Raw genomic sequence first — 19,607 nt, forward strand, 5'->3', positions numbered from 1 at the left:
CCTAGAGCACATTCCTATAATGTTCCTGTATCACAGAGTTGAAAGCTCATCTTTAAACAGTATTCCCTGTTTCCTCACTGCAGTAGGAAGGTACTGTTAGAACATAGTAACAACAAGATAGCAGATGAGCATTGAAAACCTAGTAAAAGAGGAAAGGGGTTTTGTTTAAAAATACAGAATAAAACAAAAAATTCAGGCATAATGTGTGTGGTGCCTGAGATGTCTCTACAGCTGCCATGTACCATAGTGGGGTGCTCTGGATCCAACAGTCTGGCAGTCTGTGTTGATAACAGACATCATCTGACAGTTCCTTACTGTCTTCCTGGCCTCTTCCTAGGCTGRCAACCATTCTAGGCATTAGATGTGCCTTTGTATACCCTTTGCAGATCACTTTGGCCTGTGTCTCTACATTGTCCTGACTCTGTGGATAATCAGGGTTCTTTGTCTCCAGATCTGAGGTGGCAGGGGGATGTGACCTGCTAACCTGCCTCCTGCTGACATAAGCCCCTTAGAGCCCAGTGTCTGCTCAGTGTTCCCTTTGGTGCCCCCACACTCAGGGCACTCCCCTTCTTTCTCCAGTCTTACCAGTCTTACACTTTCTCCTACAAGTTCTTGCCCTTGATGTGTAGCTTGGATTTAGATGCAGTTTCAAAGTTGCCTAGAAAGCAAAAGGAACATGAAGACAGTTAAATTTTTTGCAGAACTCTGTGCTATTTTCTATTGTATTTTGTGTTTATAATTTAAGCTTTTGTCATTGTTCACTTTCCAGGTTAAATTTGCAAGTTTTTAAGCAATAGGAAAAACCTTAGTGGACTTGTGTAGGGCTAATTTTGCTTTCCATATTTCCATAGGCCTTCATTGTACTTATAATTTTTGGTGTTTTGGTCTTTTTATATAAATCTGTTTCTAGAGCTTTTCTTCCTCACTTCCTCATAMTTCTCAGGCTCTAGAGGAGAGAAGAATCTTTTTAATTCTACTCATCTCCTGGAGCATTTTTGTCTGTATAAGAGGCAAGGATAGTATTTTGGAAAGCCTGATCTGATGGACCTCAGGTTTTTTTGTACCTTAAAACAGCACAGGGGCTGGAGTGAAAGTTGGTTGTATAGTGGTACAGTATTATTTTAGTATAGTTTGCAATTTCAGTGTGCTGATTATGTCAGAATGGACTTTTTTGTGGATTTTTTTTGCCCCACTGGTGAATTAGTAATAGAGTATGTTTATATGTATGAGAAGACAAATATTGCAGTTTTGCTGGTAAATTTATTGCTGAGGTATTTCCTAATCTCTTTCTGGCTTTGGAATTCCTGAAGTTAGCAAATTTTTTGGATCTAGGCCCCATATCTGAATGTGAGATTTAAAGTCCGTGGAAACTGATCTTTAGTTAAAAAAAAAAAAAAAAAAAAAAAAAAGAATGGGCAATAGGCCAAGACTTAATAAAACCAATATTTTCTGATTTTTTAATGTAGAAGGAGTCATGTAGGCAATGTTGAGCTTTCACAGTTATTTCTTGGTCCAGATGAATTGATTGTATATTCAGCAAAGTATRAAACAAGAACAGTAGTATTCTTTTTCTTTGTAATGTCCGCTAGCTTTTATCTTAAGMGTTGATAGTGTCACCATCAGCCTCTGTGTCTGCTAATTTTCAATAACCTTKATGTATATCCAGTTGCATTTGCAAGTTCTGTTGTACTACTTTGAACTCTGTGCTCATATAATTGATGAAAGTCAGTCTAGAAAGTGTATTAAGCAGAGTACTTAAGAACTGGAACATTCAAAGTCAGTGAACTTATTAAAATTAAAAAAAATAGGTTAAAGCTAACTGAATTTCAGTGTTGGATGAGCCATTCCTTTGCTTCAGTTGCTTTAAGTGTCACCAGCTGCTTTCTTTTTTTGATAAGACTTTAGTGTTTAGTGTAGTTAATTCATAGTTTTAGAATARGTGAAAAAAGAACCAGCTTTTCAATTATTGGATTGGTTTCTGTTATGACAAGGCAGTTTGGGAGAGCTCCTGGTAACTGTTCCTTTCAAATAAATTCTTTTGTGAAACATTTTCTGTTTGTTCCTCAGTCTTTCAAACTCACAAAGTGCTTGGCTGGTTCTTGAGGGAAACTTTCAGTAGGAAGTTACCCTACTTTCCTATTTCAGCCCTGAAATAGGGATTGTCTCATGACTGGGGATTGAAGGTCCAGGTGCATGGTGCTTGTAGAAATGCTATGTTGTGCAGTATTGTGGAAGCTGGTAATACTTTGCTGAGAATRCTGGGAATTTTGAGTAATGCAAGTTCTGTGTGATGAGATAGTTCTACTTATAGCAATCCATTATTCCTCCAGTTAGGTTGTCAGCTGGGCATCCTCGCTACAGTAGTTTCTTACTAAGGTGAAAAAGTTTCTTGCCATACTGGAGACTGAAAATGTGTCCATCTCAGTTCCTGTGAAACTGAAATTTGTGCCTGCTTTTAGTTCAAGTTTGTGTGTCCTGGGTCTTCCATACTTGYGCCAAATTCTCTTGATTAAACTAAAGGATACAGGTGCATCTGGTAATTTGAAAAGCAACATCAGCGTGTTTTATGCTGAAAGTCTAAAAATGGTAACTGGTTCATGAAAGGTACAGCTATTCTTTTGTATCTTGTGCAGATAATCTTGTATGATCTAGCTTTCTAGATKCAAATTTAATTTTGTTTGTTCATCTTTTTCTCTCTAGGCTCACTGAAGAGGATGTGGAATGATCAAAAATAATAGTGAGTACAATTGTAATGTTATTTAGGTACTAAATATAAAGTAGTAAACTTGTCAAGTTTGTCGGTTGATTTAGTTCCTTTTTCCCTGACCAAAGAAATCTGTCATTGACATACTAATTTTTTGTAGCATGCTTTCAGAGAACTGGAATGATGCCACAGTGTCAGCTTTCAGCTTAGGCTTCACCTTAAAGAAACATTGATTTGACTATTATATTTTCTAACAAGAATAAATGCTTTGAAAGTTATAAATTTCCTGTTSTGTGATATTATGTGCTCTGTTAACAGTCACTAACTGCATCATTGTGTTAACTTGGAATAGTTATTTTTAAAGTGTTATTTGTTAAATGATAGGATTGGAATAATGATAACAAAACGTAAATGATCAAATAGAAAAAAAAGTGCATTCAAAATTTCTAAGGATTACAATAAACTTTTGTAGTTTTGATTTATTTTTTTCCATGAATGAAATAAAGATATTCTGGTAGTTAAGGTGTGTAACAAAGGGCTATATTCTCAATTCTGTCACAAACATTTGGAATGTTTTATTGCAGCTCTCCAGCTCTGTTTTTCCACATCTCCATAARAATAAGACTTTCCCAACAGTCTGAGCATGGATGGTCAACCCAATGATCAACTGAAATATTTGAGTGACTCAAGAGAGCTATTGGTAGTAGCATGTACTATAWTCCCATTTTCGTGGTCTACTCACTGCTTCTAACATAGAAGCTGAAAATTGTCACTGGAAGACTATGTCTGAACTTGATCAACCAAATGGCTAAGGTAAATAAGATAAACACAGACCAGGAAAAGAGAGGAAGAGGATAGTTATACTCATGTTCTTGTATATGAGAAARATTTTTTTTTCCCTTTTGTTTCTCTATTTCACATTTCTTGTTTTAGTGCAAAAGAATGGTAATAAACCTTCCTGGCACTAGCTGTGCTGTAGTGCACCTTCCAACCTTCCAACTTAACACAAAAAAATCATGTCTTAACAGCTGCTGTGACTAGGTAGTACCTGGTGAGTGTCACTGATGGAAAGTCAGGAGATCAGTGACAAGTTTCTGTAATTTGTCTATGCTGTGGATAAGTGGGGAGAAATGAGTAAAACTGAGAACCCAATGTGCTCCTAAAACTGTCCTAAGTGTTCTTTTCTTCTACAGCACTGACAGTTTCATRATTAGTTAGGTGATATTTTATGATKTCTTTTTGAACTGTGACCTGCTAGAGCAGAATATAATSTCTCTGCCATGCACACTCCGGTCATGCCTTGTCATTGCCATGCTCTGTGTTGGAGACACAGTTGAAGCCCCACAGCTCATTAACAGTGGTGTATTTTTAGATGCATTGCCTCTAAGTAAGTATAGTTCAGCATTTCTGAAGTATTTCCTTAGCTAGCTTATGGACATCTAAAGTTACATATAAAATCTTGCAAACCAAGGGATTATTGCAGTTGGTGAAACTAGATAATTTTATCGATTACAGTCAGGCTTCTAAAGTAGTGAACTCTTGGGCATTTTAATGTTGAATGTATTTTATTCTGATTCCTAAACTATCTTTCCTGTTCTTTTCAATTTGAGATTCCAGATTCTCTCCTGACATTCAAGAAGGTGGTCCTGTTACTTGCTCAAAGTGATGTGAATGTTTCTCTTCTAGCAAGCAAAACCTGTCCTTCATTTCCATGGAGCTGAATGAACAAAGATCTGTCCACTTCCTGTTTGAATTGTCTCATCAAACATTTGATTCACCAGATGAGTTCCCCCACTGTTTTGATAAAACTCAGAGTAACTGAAATCAGCATTTGTTTCCCTGAAAAATGTCTTCTGTGCCAGCTCTTCATTCAGCTTTCTACATTCTGTTTTAAAATGAGAAATGCTTTGTAATGAGATGCAAGTGGAAGCTAGTGTTTTTCACTGATATTTCCTTAATTTCAGGAAGGTTAAGTAGTTTGCTGTGTCAAATTGGAATTTCTAGCTGCGTGCATTGCTATGTCAGACTGACTTACATGTATGAAAAGTTGCAGCAGGAAAACCAGAACTTTTTCTGCTGACATGAGGAAGAAACTTACCAAACAACTGGGGACATCTCATATAGGTATTTTCTAGTACAGACCCCATGCTTGACTTTGTAGATAGGTGTCAACTCACATAAAGCAGCTAATGCAAAAGAACAAATGCAGAATCACCTTGTCTATACTGTATATCCCAGTCTGTGATCAAAGTCTATATTTGCATGTGTGAACCTATGTAAGTGCAGGATATGAAGAACTTTCATCTGAAGAAGAAATTACTCTGCACCATTTCATTTTTGGCAAAGAAAAAGGAAGCTCTGAAGGTCTATGGGGTAACAAGATAATGACTAGGTTTGCATTAAATCCTTCCCTTCCTCTGGCTTTTTATGAATCCTTAGCATCAAAAGGAAAAAAAAAAACATTCTACAGTAGAAGAGATGGGCAGAACATCTTTCTTTATTGCAGAAGTTAACTTCTCATGGGATGGAAGAGACCAGAGTTGTAAAGTTGCAGTTTATCCACCTGGCTTTCTCAACACACACAATTTCAGCTTTTCCTACTGTTGATGGAGTCAGYTTTTTGATTCTTTCATGACTGAGAACTGAGAAGACCTGTATATTTSCATCATCTAGGTAGAAATAGGCCCGAGAGARTGGAATGTTAGCCACATAAGAGGGGTGAGTTGAGAGCAGAAATAATTAGTRCCGTCCTTTTTCTGGCTCTTCTTACTCCTTCCCAAACAAAGGCACAATCTGGTTGTTCTTATGTTTACACAAGATTCTTCATCTACATAATTTGTGATTATATAGKATGTTTTCTGTCATTTTGAGATGGGAGCATATATTGTCTACATGCTCCCTGCTATGGGATTGATTATCTGTAACAAGGTTTTTGGCAAAAAACTACCGTAACTAGGATATATATTATACTCAACCTCAAATATGAAACTTTTCATAGTGCACCTTATTCCAAGCTTGTGATTTAGAAAATGTGACTTGCTAGCTTAAAATGTGGGAGATACTAAAATTGTTGGGGAGGTGTTTCGGATTTGTTGTTTTCTCTTTTTCCTTTTAGAAAACTGCTGGAGAGAGCCAGACAGCCTGAAAATGGCTGAAAAAGCAAAAATTGAAATACTTCTTAAATCTTAGTGATAGATTGCCAGAGCAGCATACTAATATCTAAAATATTAATAATATTTAAAATATGGTGACATTTTATGGGACCAAGTTCCATAGCAGAGTGAGGACAAGTGTTGATGTTGATCCTAATCTCAAAATAATGTCTGTGTTTAGACTTGTTTTGTAACAATAAGATTTAATGACAGCTTTACCCATTTTTGTTTCCCTGAAACAAAGGGCAGACCCATATGCTTAAGAGTGGTGGGCAGGATGCTGTGTATGAAARTAATGCCAACTGTAATGAGCAGAGAGGTGCTCTAAAACTGTAACATTTTRGGGAGCTGTGTGATAAGAGTTAATATTGATCTTGATAAGGCAACTTGCAGCTTGGCCTGACTTCTTTTAAGAGCTTAGGATTTCTTTGCTGAATATAATCTGAACTGTCTGGCATTGGAGGCAACTAGAAAAGCACACTTCCTTTTAAGGCCTCCTTACATTGAAGCCAATAGGATTTAATGGAGATGTCTGTAGAAGCAGGATCCATCTCTTAAGTGATGGAAAATACTGTCAATATCATAGGATTACTTGTAGTTGGGAAGTATGTGGTATAAGAAATGTCTGATTCTAAATCTGGGAATTTTCTTTTCTTCCTTCTGCCCATACTTACCCTTCTGGTAGTAGAGCTAGCAGTTGTTTCTTGCATAGCTTGATGACAAAATACTTSGGGGACAGGAAGGTATTTTTGTTTTCTGTGGACATGTACAAAAATTTGTCTGACTAGAGAGCAGATAATTTAAGCTCTTTAATATCTTTTCCTATAGGAATAATGCTCAATATTTTGTAACCCTGCATTATAAAAGAAATGTAGAATTACTGATTTTTTTTGACTCCTATTCATGACAATGTCACAGCATTAGTTTTCAAGTTTAATTTTAGAATATCAGGATTTTATCAGGTTAAGTATCTGTGGCTTTCACAGAAGTAAAATACCCCAGTAGTGCATGCCCAGAAGACCCCCATTGCTGTACCTTCCTGGCCAGCACCGTTAAAAAACTGCTGTGTTAGGAAATGCTGCTTCATCTGACTTTGTTTTCTTGCTCTGCTTTTTCTTTATGTTGGTTGAAAATCTTCCCATGTGAACGATTACAAAATCAAGGGGCATGTGCAATAGATCATATATATATATATATACATATATATATTTTAATACTTGTGGACAAAATGATGTTACAAGTTGTTTGAAAACAACAAAATCACCAATGTCTTCCATTTTGAGATGTGTATAGTTCCATAAGCATTAGTGCTTTGTAGCAAACTGTAGTGCCACATTAGGATCAGTGCATGAGCCTAGTAGTATTTTTACAATTTCAGAGTGACAAATTTATTGGTAAACAGTGATGATAATGTAATTAACACTAGAAAGGATACAATAGAAATGTCACAAACATGGTCTAAAAATGCAGTATCCTCCCTTTGACAAGGCAATGCTATCCTTAGAAATGAAACTCATTCACTTAATGGGCTTCATAGAATCATAGTTGACTTTTTGATATTTGTCTGTCTGTCCAACTGCAATAGTAAGCTAGAGTATGCAAGCATCCATAATTCTAGTGTGTATCAGTGGCTTTCTTTTCTTTTTAATCTTTGTTSGGTTTTTATATTTTCTATTTTATTGAGTTCAATTTATTACCCATCCTGTGATAGAAAAGTATAAATATGATAAGGAGTTTGTGTGCATTCTGTGCACATCTCTGTTACCTTCAGATCATTTATAGAGTCTGTTAAGTAATCTTTTTTTTTCAGATCTGACTGTRTTATTATTACAGCTAGTAAAACATTATCCTTATTGTGTGAGAAGTTAATAGTTGCAAAATGTGATGTGCTAATTAGGCGTAGAAGGCTTTTATCCATTATTGCAGGAATGGGGAACCTTTTTTGGCTGAAGTCCTATTGAATCTTACAATAATTTTGGTGGATCCTGCATTTACATACATCTTAATAGGAGAGAATGTAATAAGGTCAGAGAGGCTGTTGAAAAACAATGTTGCAGACTGTATGTATCTGTGCAGCAGGCTGTCTCTAGCCAGTGGATCAGAGATTCCCCACCCCTGTATTATTGAGAATTCAATATCTTGTATTTTAGGTAACTTCTAGTTTTGCTTTCCAGCTCTAAGCTCAATTTTAATGATATCTGTCTCTCCCTCTGCTTTTTTCAGAAGGAAAGTTTAGACCGGGGAAGTGAAAATGATTTAGATAGAACTCAATGGGCAGCTTGGACTGGTCAAATAGGAGACTGGTATGATTCTTGAGATGTGCATTGCTCTGTGGATGGCATCCTCTGATTTCCTAGGAATAAGTCTTTTGTTTGGTGCCAGTGCTGCTCTTCACCCATTTCTCTCTTACAAGAACAAAATTCTCTTTCAGCTTAGAGAGGATACTGCATCTTTTTTTCCTGAGACCTGCCTGTAAATGGCCATTAGGGGGAGGGAGGGAACRGGTAGCTTGGTTTGTAATTTTGGTATGATATATCTTTAAAGTAATTAATCAAGAAGCATGTACTTCTGTGCAATGACAGTAATCCAGGCAGAGTTAATGTATGTAACAGGGAAAAAAAAAACCCCAACGAAACCAACCAAACAACCCTCTGCATCTAATAAATTTCTGAGAAAATGGGATGGGTGGGCCATTTACGGCAGAGCTCTGGAGGACCTGTGCTAAGAGTCAGGTTCGATTCTAAATGGACGTAGCTGTACCATTGAATAAAGTAGTTTAGCRCTTGGGAGAATCAATTGAAAAATACCTCTGAAACTGGAATGCAAAATAGCACAGTATGTAGGGGGAAGAATCCCTGATGCAAACAAAGCCATAAGATGATTTAATAAGAAAATAGAACTTTAGTAGCAATAACTGTTTTGCATGTGATAGTGAATAACTTGCATTAGCAAGACTGTACAGTAGGGTAAGTGGGTAATAACCAAATAAGTTTGTGGCGCTCTGTGCTGCAGGGAGTTGTGTGAAGAGTCTTCCTGAGAAGAAGAGTGAATTCTTCTACTGTTCCTCTCATTGGAGGGAATTTGGCACTTGAATACTAAGTTAATGAACTTGAGATATATATATATATAAAAAGAAAAATTAGCTTTGCCACATGTCTGAAGCACTGTCAGTAAGTGCTGGGGGAAGGGCAGACAGTTCTTTTTGAAAGGATAGCTGAAGTTTTCCTGTAATATTTTGCTTTCCTTTGTAGCCTAGCCCTTGCTCTGTTTCTCTGAGAAACTAAACCTTTCTAAATACTGGATTGTGAAGAGAACCTGATTCTAAAGTTAGAAACTTCTTGTGGAAGGTACTTTCTGTTTTYTTTGTTTATAATGACCAATCTGAGATAGTCTTTAAATAAATAAAAAGAGCACTTGACACTCAAAACATTTGTGCACACCAAGCACAACTGTAGAATTCTAAAAATGTTACCGCAGAAAATAATTTCAACTTTGCTAAACACTGTTTCAAATYATAATTTCAAATCATTTCAGTTGGTGCCTGAAGTTTTGCAGAGGAAGTTACTTTGAAGCCTCTGGTAATACAAAGCGTTATTGATCTACACCTGTAGATCTGCACCAAACAAATAATTTACTATCAAAGGATTGTATAAAAGAGCCACRGGAATTGTAAAATGTTCCTAGTTGGCACTTTTCAGTGTAGGCATCTAGTCTATACAGTATGTATGGCCCAACAGATAGTAATGTATTCTGAATTATTTCATCAGAGGTTTAGGTCAATCTAACTGGATTTCTTCTGGAAAGCTGAAGTAATTTAGACTGTAACTTACAGCTTAATAGAGACTTCTTGTGTTTTTAAAGCAGTTATGAGGGTGAAGCACTTTGRCTCTTCATAAATTGATAATGGAACTGTGAGGGCTTTGAGCATTTTTACAATACAAAGCAACAACGTAAGCAGGAGAATGTCTAAATCAAGTGTTGGCTAATATGTAATATGCATATGAAAAGCTAATTGATCTGAAAGGTTGTGATCAGCTTAAATTCCAACTATTTTTGATAAAATTGGAAGCTGGCCATTGGGGACCTTAATTTGATTGCACTCTGATTACATTAGATAAATTATAAATATAYCCTGGTCTGTGGTCAGCAAGTTAATTCACATAATAATGAAATAATCATGAAAATAGAGTCATGTTCATGCTTCAGAAGTATGAACTTTGCGGCTGAACAAAATTCTTCAAGGGTAAAGCAGAAAAGCAGAGGAGGAAGTAAAGACTGATGTGGCCAGCCAGGCAAGCTATCTGGATATACTTCCCAGTTCAGGCTTTTATAATGATCTGAATTCTGTAAGCTACTAGACTAGAAATTACTATTCACAACAACAAAAGGAATCCMTTTGCCTTTCAGCTCTTGTACTATGACTTTTGCTTCAAACTCCTTGATTTATCAGATTCTAAACCTGAGTGGAAGTTTCAGATGCTACCACACTTCGGTGTTTGATGTCAAGGGTGTAATGACCAGTATGGACATGTCTCTTTAGCAGTACTAAACCCAGATGATACAAATAYATGCTGTTTGTATGTCCAGTAGTGCTTCTGCAGAAGGTCTGGCCAGACATGTGCTGGGAATTGCACCTTCAAGAATTGTGCCTTCTGAAACTGAGGGTTATTGTCATATCTAGGAGAAAAAAGAAAGTCTTGCAAATACTTGTTGATAGTGAGTGAGAAGAAACGGTACTGAGCTTGAGGACACTGRCACTTTAGACAGGGATTACATTGTCAAGAGCTGGCAGTCTGGGTTTCTGGGCAGAAAAGGAAAAAGTATTGAAGATAAAACAATTTTTGGTGTGTAACGAATCTTGGAAATTAGTCCTTCTTGCATCATTTGGAAACTGGCTGGTCTTCCTCTAAAACTAGTAATCCTGCTTGCTGGACTACTTGCAGGTACAGAGCTGCAGAATGGCAGTTCAGGTTAGATTCCACTGGATTTCTTTTACTGAATGATCCAGCATTTTGCCCCTGTAGCACTTGGGCTCACAAAAGCCAACAGTTGAACCAGGGTGTCTTGTTTAACAATGCAGACCACTAGCCATGGGTTCTGATGTCTGTTCCCTTTCAGTCTCTACATTTCCTCCTGCGTTTTCGAGAAAGTGTCAGTGTTCATGATGTCAGTAGAGCGTGTTTCTGTTTCTGAGCCTTTGTACTGGRTTAAAATATAGACAGATTCCCAACACTTCACCCCATCTAAAGTTAAAGATAGAAGGTAACTTACTGTTCAGTGTGTCCTATGTAAATCTTGTCTGCTTCTCTCTGCTTTCCCTCCAAATGAGCGTGTTTGCAGGTCARATAAAAGGCAGGTAGTTTGTAATGCCTCAGGCATGAAGAACTGCATGGAGAAACTGAAGGAAAGCGGCACAGGCCCACAAACCAGATCTTAGAGCTAGTATTCTAATTATGCATGATTCAAAATGTCTAGTGTAATGTAGTTATTACCAGTAAATTGAGATATGCATTTATACATAATGAAGCAATAGGAATTAATATACCAATAGCTTGAACTTCCTGCTTTGATTCTCAGATTTTGGATTTTTATAGAGAATGTGCTGCCTCTGTAGAGAAGGGGGCAGAACGTATAGATAGGGACAGAAGCATGGCACCAAAACTGTAAATCAGAAACCAGGATCAGCAGAACTCGCCTTTATAACCTCTTGTCTGGTTCACATCATTGTCCTGAGCATGTAAAAAACAGGGCATGAACTAAGCATGTTTAAAGGCGAGATGGGGTTTCTCACCTGCTGCAGCTGTAGCAAGGAAAAGGGTGCAGAGTTTCTTACGCGGTGCAGGGGGATCAACTGGGTGGGAAGAAAAAAAAACAAACCCACAAAACAACACAGGAAAACCACCCCAAAACCCAAGCCAACAAACAAGTAACAGAAACCACAGACTCAAATTGAGTGTAGTATTTGCGAGACAGTAGGTAATGAGCTTGAGTGTGGTGAGAGAAATTATTTAAGGGAAGACTGAAATTAATAAGCACAGTACATATTTTTCAGGTGTTGAATAGCTTTTTAATAGACAGTATTTTCAGGTAACTCTAGCCACAAAGGCAGCTGTACTGAAGCATACTGGTACCAGCCAGCAATAATGGCATCCGCAGGAATGAACCTGAAAATACTGGTAATTTGTATATTTTTTAAGTTCTTTAAAGATATTTTTAAAACAGAAAATGAGATTTGATCACTGAAGGTCTTTATCTTCTGCAACAGAGGTTGCAATTGTCTTTTTTTCTTTATTTCACTTATTAAATAAAAGGGAATTTGGGTGCCATCTTTCTGTAAACTCTTAGTGTGTTCTCTGTAATTCAAGTCTCTTAGTGGTTAATGCAGTTAATTTCTGTTGGCAGTTTGGAAATAAGAGAATGTGTGGCATAGCCTAMATCACTAATACTTTTCCAAGTTTAAACTTGTAATTAAACATATAGAATACTAGCTTGTTACTGCAGWATTCCATACTTGTAGCTTAGCTTAATTTTTAAGTGGGCTTATCTTGTGCARAACACTTCTCCATGTACAGAGGCTCAGTCCTCTCTCTTAAAYAGAAAGAAGTGTCTTGGAGGAAGAAATTGTATGTCAAGTTAACTCCTGTTTATACTTCATAGCCAACCATTATAAAGCACGGTGATTTGGGTTTAGAGTGGGAGTTAYGTTTTTTCCCATGAATGCTTTTTTTAGATATATAAGAATTGCCAAATGAAGATAGGAATATTACAAAATAAAATAACYATTCTATGGTATCACAAGTAAGAGTGAATGAAAGTCTTTGAGCCAACTTCTTCAAGCAACAAGAAAATTTGTAAGACAAGTTTAGCCCAGCGGTTAACCAAGGTCATTCTTAATTCTTTAGAATACTATGCATGGTTTTAAAGTCTGTTTTGGTTTTTTTTTTTTTTTTTTTTTTTTTTTTTTTTTAAATGACTAAGCCATTGTATCCTTTATATTTCCCTTCAGTATAATCTGGGGAATACTTCAGGATCTCAGTAAAGTTATCTTCCTTTTGAAAATTATAACAGCAAAGGAGAAGCATTAGGTATAAATTCCTAAAAATTACCTTRCTACTTAATAATACTTAATAAAGTACATATACTGAACTTCTGATAGAATTCTTGCATGGATTAGCGGAGGAAATTATTGCTGTGACTATAAWCTATGTACTCCCATTGCACATATTTTACATGGTAACAGTGAAAGAATGTCTCCCTGCAAATTCTGATGTATTTCCAAAAGGCAGCTTGCTTTTATATCTATGCATCTTTGAGGTATTTCAAGATAAGATTTTATTCTTTTCACACTGTAAAGAGGAACTGTTTAAAAATGAACCTGGAAACTCTGCACCTGTATACAAATTTTTTTAGCAATAAAGCAGCACAGGCTGAGAATGCACTAAAACTGGATGTGTCATCTGTTCAGAAGACAAATTCACCAACTTACTATACACTCCACTTCTGAGGTGTACTTGCTGTAGCTTTGTCAAAACTTAACTTGGGCTGAATTCATATATGCTGAGATCTGCTTTGGGGCCAGCTGTCCCAGGAGACTTCAGGCTCAAGAGCCTCTGACTTGGACAGCAACTAAACAAAAATGGTTATTTCACTCATTCTAAGATGCATAACTTAATTAAGAGCTTCAAGGGTTGTTTCAGAGGGTAGCAGAAACCCTCTGATGCTTGTATTGATTGTCTGAAAGTAACACTYCTCAGAAATACAATATTTATTGTTTCTGTAACTTCATTTCTGAAGAACTTTTTCTCTGGTTTGCAGAGGTCCTCCCAGTTTCAAAGATTACCGATATGTAGTTTAAAAATGTATCAGCTATTCTCCAGCACATACTCACTATTTGTTTAAATTCATGCTAAGTAATATAACTTGAGGAATCATTATTTTAATGCTTCATAACAAACCAGGACCCAAGCAAGATAAAATGTKTTTCTTTCTGCAAACATCAAAGGAAAAAGATGTAGACCTAAGACTCACATGATATTGGCAATGATTTATATAATACGAATTTCTGAATTTCAGCTTTTATTTAAGAAGTTCCTTCTTTAACACTTTAATACAAAAATGTAACTGACAGGTTTTTTTTTTTTCTCTTAGGGGTCAACACTAATGAAGCAAAACAATTTAGCAGTATTATTCATAGTAAAGACATGAAGTCTATAGMAAGAAACCGTCTCAGTGCAGAAACTGGCATGAAAGGGCAAAAGCAAGTAGTCCCATTATCAATCACGTTTCTTAGACTGATGCAACAACACAAGCACTGTCACTTAGGAAGTACTACAAAACTGGTATTAGAWTTTGTGAGAGTCCCACCTCTCCCTGCAGAGTAACTGTTGATGTTCTATGGTTTTCCTTCTCACAATGAATCATGTAGAACCCCCACAAAAAAGCAAAAGAGTGAACATTACTAGTAGCCTAAGTACCAGCTGCCCACCTAAAACCTGTGGKGTGCCCTACAGTGAGTTTTGTCCCCTCTGCCCCAAGACCATTACAAGTTATTTTATAAATAAGACAAAACATAGGGAGAACTGGCAGCAGCAGCAATGAGGTGTGCAACCTGCTGGTCATATGTATGGAAGTAGAAGACAATTTGCATCACTGGAATTAAGGTGATCAAGTAAACAGAATCCTCTCTAGTCTACTGCAGATAACTACTATACTTTCCAAAAAGTTATTAGCCCTTTAGGAAAAAACATTAGCCCTTTCGGCAGCAAAAGGGAGAGGAAAAGGACTCTTAAATCTTCCAACAAGAATTAGGGATATTCTCTTCTAGTAACAAAGGGTAAGTAGTGCTCTTTCTTCTCTGTAAAATTACTTTTTAAATGTCTGGAAATAAGCAGAAGCAATTTGCAACAGAATTGCCAATGAGAAATGAGTACCCCTTAGATATTTTTTATTAAACATCTTAACTGGTCAATTGAAGGCAGCAGGCAAATCCTAACTTCAGCACAGCAGTGTTYTCATGATTGTGCAGAAGACTGTTCCTTGGTTTCACAGTTCAAATCCCAGAAAGAAATGCTCAAATCTGTTCAAGGCCGTTGCTCACAACCTCAGCTTGCATAATTTCTCTAAGTCCTGTGCAGCCATGGGGCTGCACTTCCTGCAGACTTAGCAGGCAGGGGGGTTGCCCTTCAACTGAAATCCAAAACCTTGTGTTCTGCCTGCATGCTGCCATCCAGGTTCATGGAGTGAGAAAACTGTGCAGCATCTGTGACATGCTAGTCTGCTGCTTTTGCAGGCAACACACACAAGCAAATCTAAAAACTATTCAGGAGTCCATTTAGCAGTGGCTCACATATGAGATATAGCTAATGAGCCACTTAACTGAAAACTAGCTGCCTGTAAAACCAAGGCTGCCATTAACACTATTGGTATTAAAAGGTAGGACAAAACTTAAGTCTGTAAGAATGTTTAATTTGTAATAGCAGCTCTTGAATCTCATCATCTCATCAGTATGTTTTCCATAGCTCCAGAAACCTGACTTTAGTATTTCAAAGGGTGGTTTTCCCCCTGAAGCAATTAYAAAAACCAGCCTCAGAGTGATGTGCTGCAGGGGTGAGCTGTTCAGTCTTCCAAGCACAACTTTCAGTATGTCAGATTTTTAGGTGTTCTCTTGAAGGGATGCACTTGATCATCAGTTCTYTCCATATATAAAGTGACAAATCAACACTCAAACCCGTTCTGATGCATTATTTCATCATAGTGACCAAACTCAGCAGAGATGCAGAAACAACTCCAGCAGTTCTTGAAAATGGCTATTAGTTGGCATTAACTCTTGTATATCCTGGCAGTAGGTCATCTGGATCTGATGCAGAGTCTTGCCACTCTGTTGCATAATTATTTTGTTCCAGTTTCTTCAGCTTCTTCACCACCAATTCTATGCGAGTGTGGAACTCCAGAAGCTTTTCTTTCACCTAGGAAAAAAACGAGAAATAAGAGTATTAAAATTAGAAAAAAAAAATGCTCGAACACTACATCTTTGAATGACCTGCATTTGACTTTCAGTGGCTAAGGAGAAGCTCACTTTCAAGAWGGAAAGATATACAGGGCTTGATCTCTCTATATTGCATGTTTAGAACAAAAAAGAAAACCAGCACCCAAGTCAGAGGGCTGCACTACAAACTGGAGATGGATGAATGTGTCAGTATCAGCTCTTCCAGGGACACAATGGACATAACTAAGGGGATGGAGTTTTACTTTGATGAATCTGATCCTTTCTAGATAACTCATTGCAAGTTTTCACACAGCCAGAGACTTTGACAATATCTGGACAAACTTTCATTATTAGCTTAGGAATACATATGGACGTTATGTCTCAAAAAGCAAAGGCCAGATGCTTGAGCRTGTTCTAATCAACAAGCAAACTCTCTACAGTCACGTATGAAATAYTCTCATAATTTTAATTCAGTCATGTATTTTTACTGAATTACRTCTCAACTTTAGAAGTTTTGCCTGGGTAAGATTTTTGCATCCTTAGCCTCACTTGACTTGTAAAATACTCTAATCTTATGGACATTGGAAGATGACTTGGAAGAGGACAAAACTTAAGAAGTGTCAAAGGCCCATTGAAAGAGAAACTAAAATCTAAACCCAAAGAAAACTCCCCCCCTCCCCCCAAAAAAGGAGTAAGTAAGCACATAAATGCTGGTTATGCTGGCTGTCTCCTACACACAGTAACTTTATTTGAACTAAGGGACAGGCAATTAGTTAACATAACTAATCAGATTATAGATAAGAACATTCAGTTTGAAGACCAAAACAGGAGGGAGATCCTAGTGTTGTCTCTGAAACTACAAATACTGCTATGGTGTTTTTGAGCTTACACAGACATAAAAGTACAATTCTTTTAAAATGCTTTTCAAATAAAAAAATACTATTTAAAAAATTCTTCAACACAAATAGTAAAACTTAGGCCAAGTCTGTACAAACAATTCTTGGATTTCTTTTCTTTGTAAGGTATAGAGATAAAAGGATAACAAACCTTTGCCAAAATTTAGCTAAACTTGGTATGTTCTGCATATCAGGGGTCTCAGAAAATATGTTGCACATCTGATGCATTCAATCAGTTACTGTCATAAGAGAATCTCAATCTTAGGCAATTAAAAACCCCAAATTTGTATCAATGTTTTTGAACTAATGTCCCAAATTTTCAGCATTTTAGAAGTATTTTCTATTAAAGTTGAAATCTTACTTTCTGCATTTGTTCCATTAAGGTCACAGCAGGAAAATTCACCTTAGAAGCTTCTGTAATCTTTTGGGTTTTTAATAGGTAACTGGAAAGCAAAAGGGGAAAGGAAAAGCCACAAGTAAAACAGTTTAAAAACCCATAGTTGCATTCATTATTTAGATTATTTAAGATTATTTTAAAGCATATACAAGCTTGTTGCCAAAAGTAATCAACAATTACAAAAATATTCATAATAATGGTTTTACTTTGAAATCAGATCTCATCACCAGTAATAAGTAATTTACAGCTTTACTAGTCAAGTCCTCAACCAGTCATGGAACCACTTTGATACCTTATATTAGCTAAATGAATCTGGAACTGAAGGAGATGTCAGTATTGCACACAATTAAATTTAAACTCTTATATTACATGAGGACACTCAAGAAGTGTAAGGCAAACCAAATGGATTCATGTCAACACAAAAAATGTAGACATCAAGGATATTAAAATCCCACACCAATGTGCTCAGACAGAAGTCAAACCACTTTTGTTAGCTGTAGGCTAGTTGTATAAAACTTACAACTCCCTGTGAAGTCACTGACCATAAGAATACAGTGTRCTCACCAGACAATGCTGTCCTTGAAGAAACAGAACAAGCCTCGGAGGTACGCCAGGTCACTGGCAGAAGAATAAAGAATGAAGCCAACGGCCAAGCCACATGACCGACAGGATAATAAATAATATGCACTGAAAGGAGAAAGGGAAACGTGTTCTGAAGCAGAAGCTTTTGAAACCATAGATGCTCCACGTTTCCAGAGGGCATCAAATTGTCAGTTCTACTGGGGCAAAATCCAAGACATAAAAACACCTCCTCCTCAAAAAAAAATGTGTAATGAGCATAAGAATTTTGGCATGTTGTAAAAGAAGCAATCTCACTATTAAGTGAAGTTGCAATTAAAAAATGCACTAAAATCTTACTATCACAGAGTAGTTTAGACTATGCTACTCAAACATGACCTAACTGATGCCATAGGTATCATGTGCCAGGTGAAAATTCTTTARTAAAACAGATTTTTGCCCCATGCAGAGGAAGGTGCAAGGAAAAAAAAATTAAAAAAGGGAAAGTCTTCTACTGAAAAGGTCCCCAGTCCTTATAGCTCATAAAACAGCCTTTAAACATAATTGAAACACGCTACCGGTTCTGTAAGCCCCCAATGACATTTTACATCCTTCCTATTAGACCGAGTTACCAAACCTCTTGCTAACTGTASGTTTCATGAATAGGACAGCACAAATTTTTGTTTTCACTATCAAGAAAATCCAACCAACCAAAATCAACATCCCTTCCCCACTGCCCCCAAACCCCAAAACCAAAGCAAAACAAAAATCCCCACCAAACCAAACAAAACCCAGAGATGTTTTAATTTAACTAAGAGACCTTTTAGGGAAAAGAAGAAAGGGACCTAAAGTTCAGCTGTCTTTTACTGCACTGCTCAAACGTTCCTTTCCGCCTATAGCAGTCAAAACAAAAAAAAGCAAACTTTTGATCAAGCGAAAACTACATCCCTACAAAAGGTTTCTCCATCTGAAGTGGTTAAACAGGCACAGAAGTCACTTGGGGGTTTGCCAAGCACCTGAGAACCCTCCACGCACAAGCCGGAGGARCTCCCGGCTCCCATTTACCGCGGTGGCCGCTGACGGCAGCCCCGATGCCAAGAGCCGGAACCACGTGCGATACGCACCATCCCAGGAGGGCTCCCTCGAGGCCGACCAACAGCGAATCATCCCAGGTCACATCGCTGGTGACTTCTGGGGAGAAAAGAGAGAGACGCGCTGCAGCCGAGAGCCCCCGGACCAGCGCCAGCCCCAGCCCGCCCTGAGCACTCGCGGGGCAGCGGCGCGTCCCCGACACCCCCCCAGACGAGGCACTGACTGAAGCAGATGAGGACGCTGAGCCCCGGCGGCTCTTGCCCGCACAGCTGCAGCGAGTCCCCCAGCACGGCCCAGCAGCCGCGGCAGTGGAACACGGCGCACTCCGCCGGCAGCGGACCCCGCTGCCACGGCGGCGACGCTGGCACCGGGGACGGCGGCAAGGAAGACGGCGGCAAGGAAGACGAGGACGGCGGCGGCGACAGCGTAATCCAGGAGGTAGCGGCGGGGGCGGACGGCCGCTCCACCACGATGGCCCCGACGGGCTGCGGGTCCCGAAACAGCTCCCGCAGCTGTCGCCGCACCGCCATCTCCTCCCGCCGAGCGTTCGAGCGCGCCGCCCGCCCCCCGAGCCTCGCCATTGGAGCGCCGTTCGCGCATCTGCGTTSCCATTGGTCAGCGGACGCGTCAATCCTCGCCGCCCGAGGTTATTGGGCAGCGAGCCGCGCGGCGCGCGTCTTTCTCTTCCGGGAACTTCTCATCGCSCTTGAAAATAAGCACGCGCGGCGGRCCGCGCCGCCATTGGCCCTTCTGGAGCCCCGCCCCCCTGTAGCCACGCCCCCTTTCCCGGCGCAGCCAATGGGCAGGCGCGGCGGGCAGTTCG

The 19,607-nt window shown here is 38.4% G+C and overlaps 1 protein-coding gene across 1 annotated transcript; it reads right to left on the reverse strand.

The window, feature by feature from the left end:
* Nucleotides 1-11,390: 11,390 nt before the first annotated feature.
* OIP5 (Opa interacting protein 5) lies at nt 11,391-19,324 on the reverse strand. The gene is made up of 5 exons (XM_057365594.1): nt 19,008-19,324; nt 18,817-18,883; nt 17,699-17,821; nt 17,099-17,180; nt 11,391-15,821 (listed from the first exon to the last, which is right to left on the reverse strand). Exons 1-5 carry the CDS (start codon nt 19,312-19,314, stop codon nt 15,666-15,668), a joined length of 735 nt encoding a protein of 244 aa, XP_057221577.1. The 5' UTR covers nt 19,315-19,324; the 3' UTR covers nt 11,391-15,665.
* Between the last annotated feature and the right edge of the window lie 283 nt (nt 19,325-19,607).

This window comes from Malurus melanocephalus, unplaced genomic scaffold (assembly GCF_030028575.1).
Source record: "Malurus melanocephalus ecotype Western Australia unplaced genomic scaffold, MMel_1.1 scaffold_2, whole genome shotgun sequence".
Classification (NCBI taxonomy): Eukaryota; Metazoa; Chordata; class Aves; order Passeriformes; family Maluridae; genus Malurus; species Malurus melanocephalus.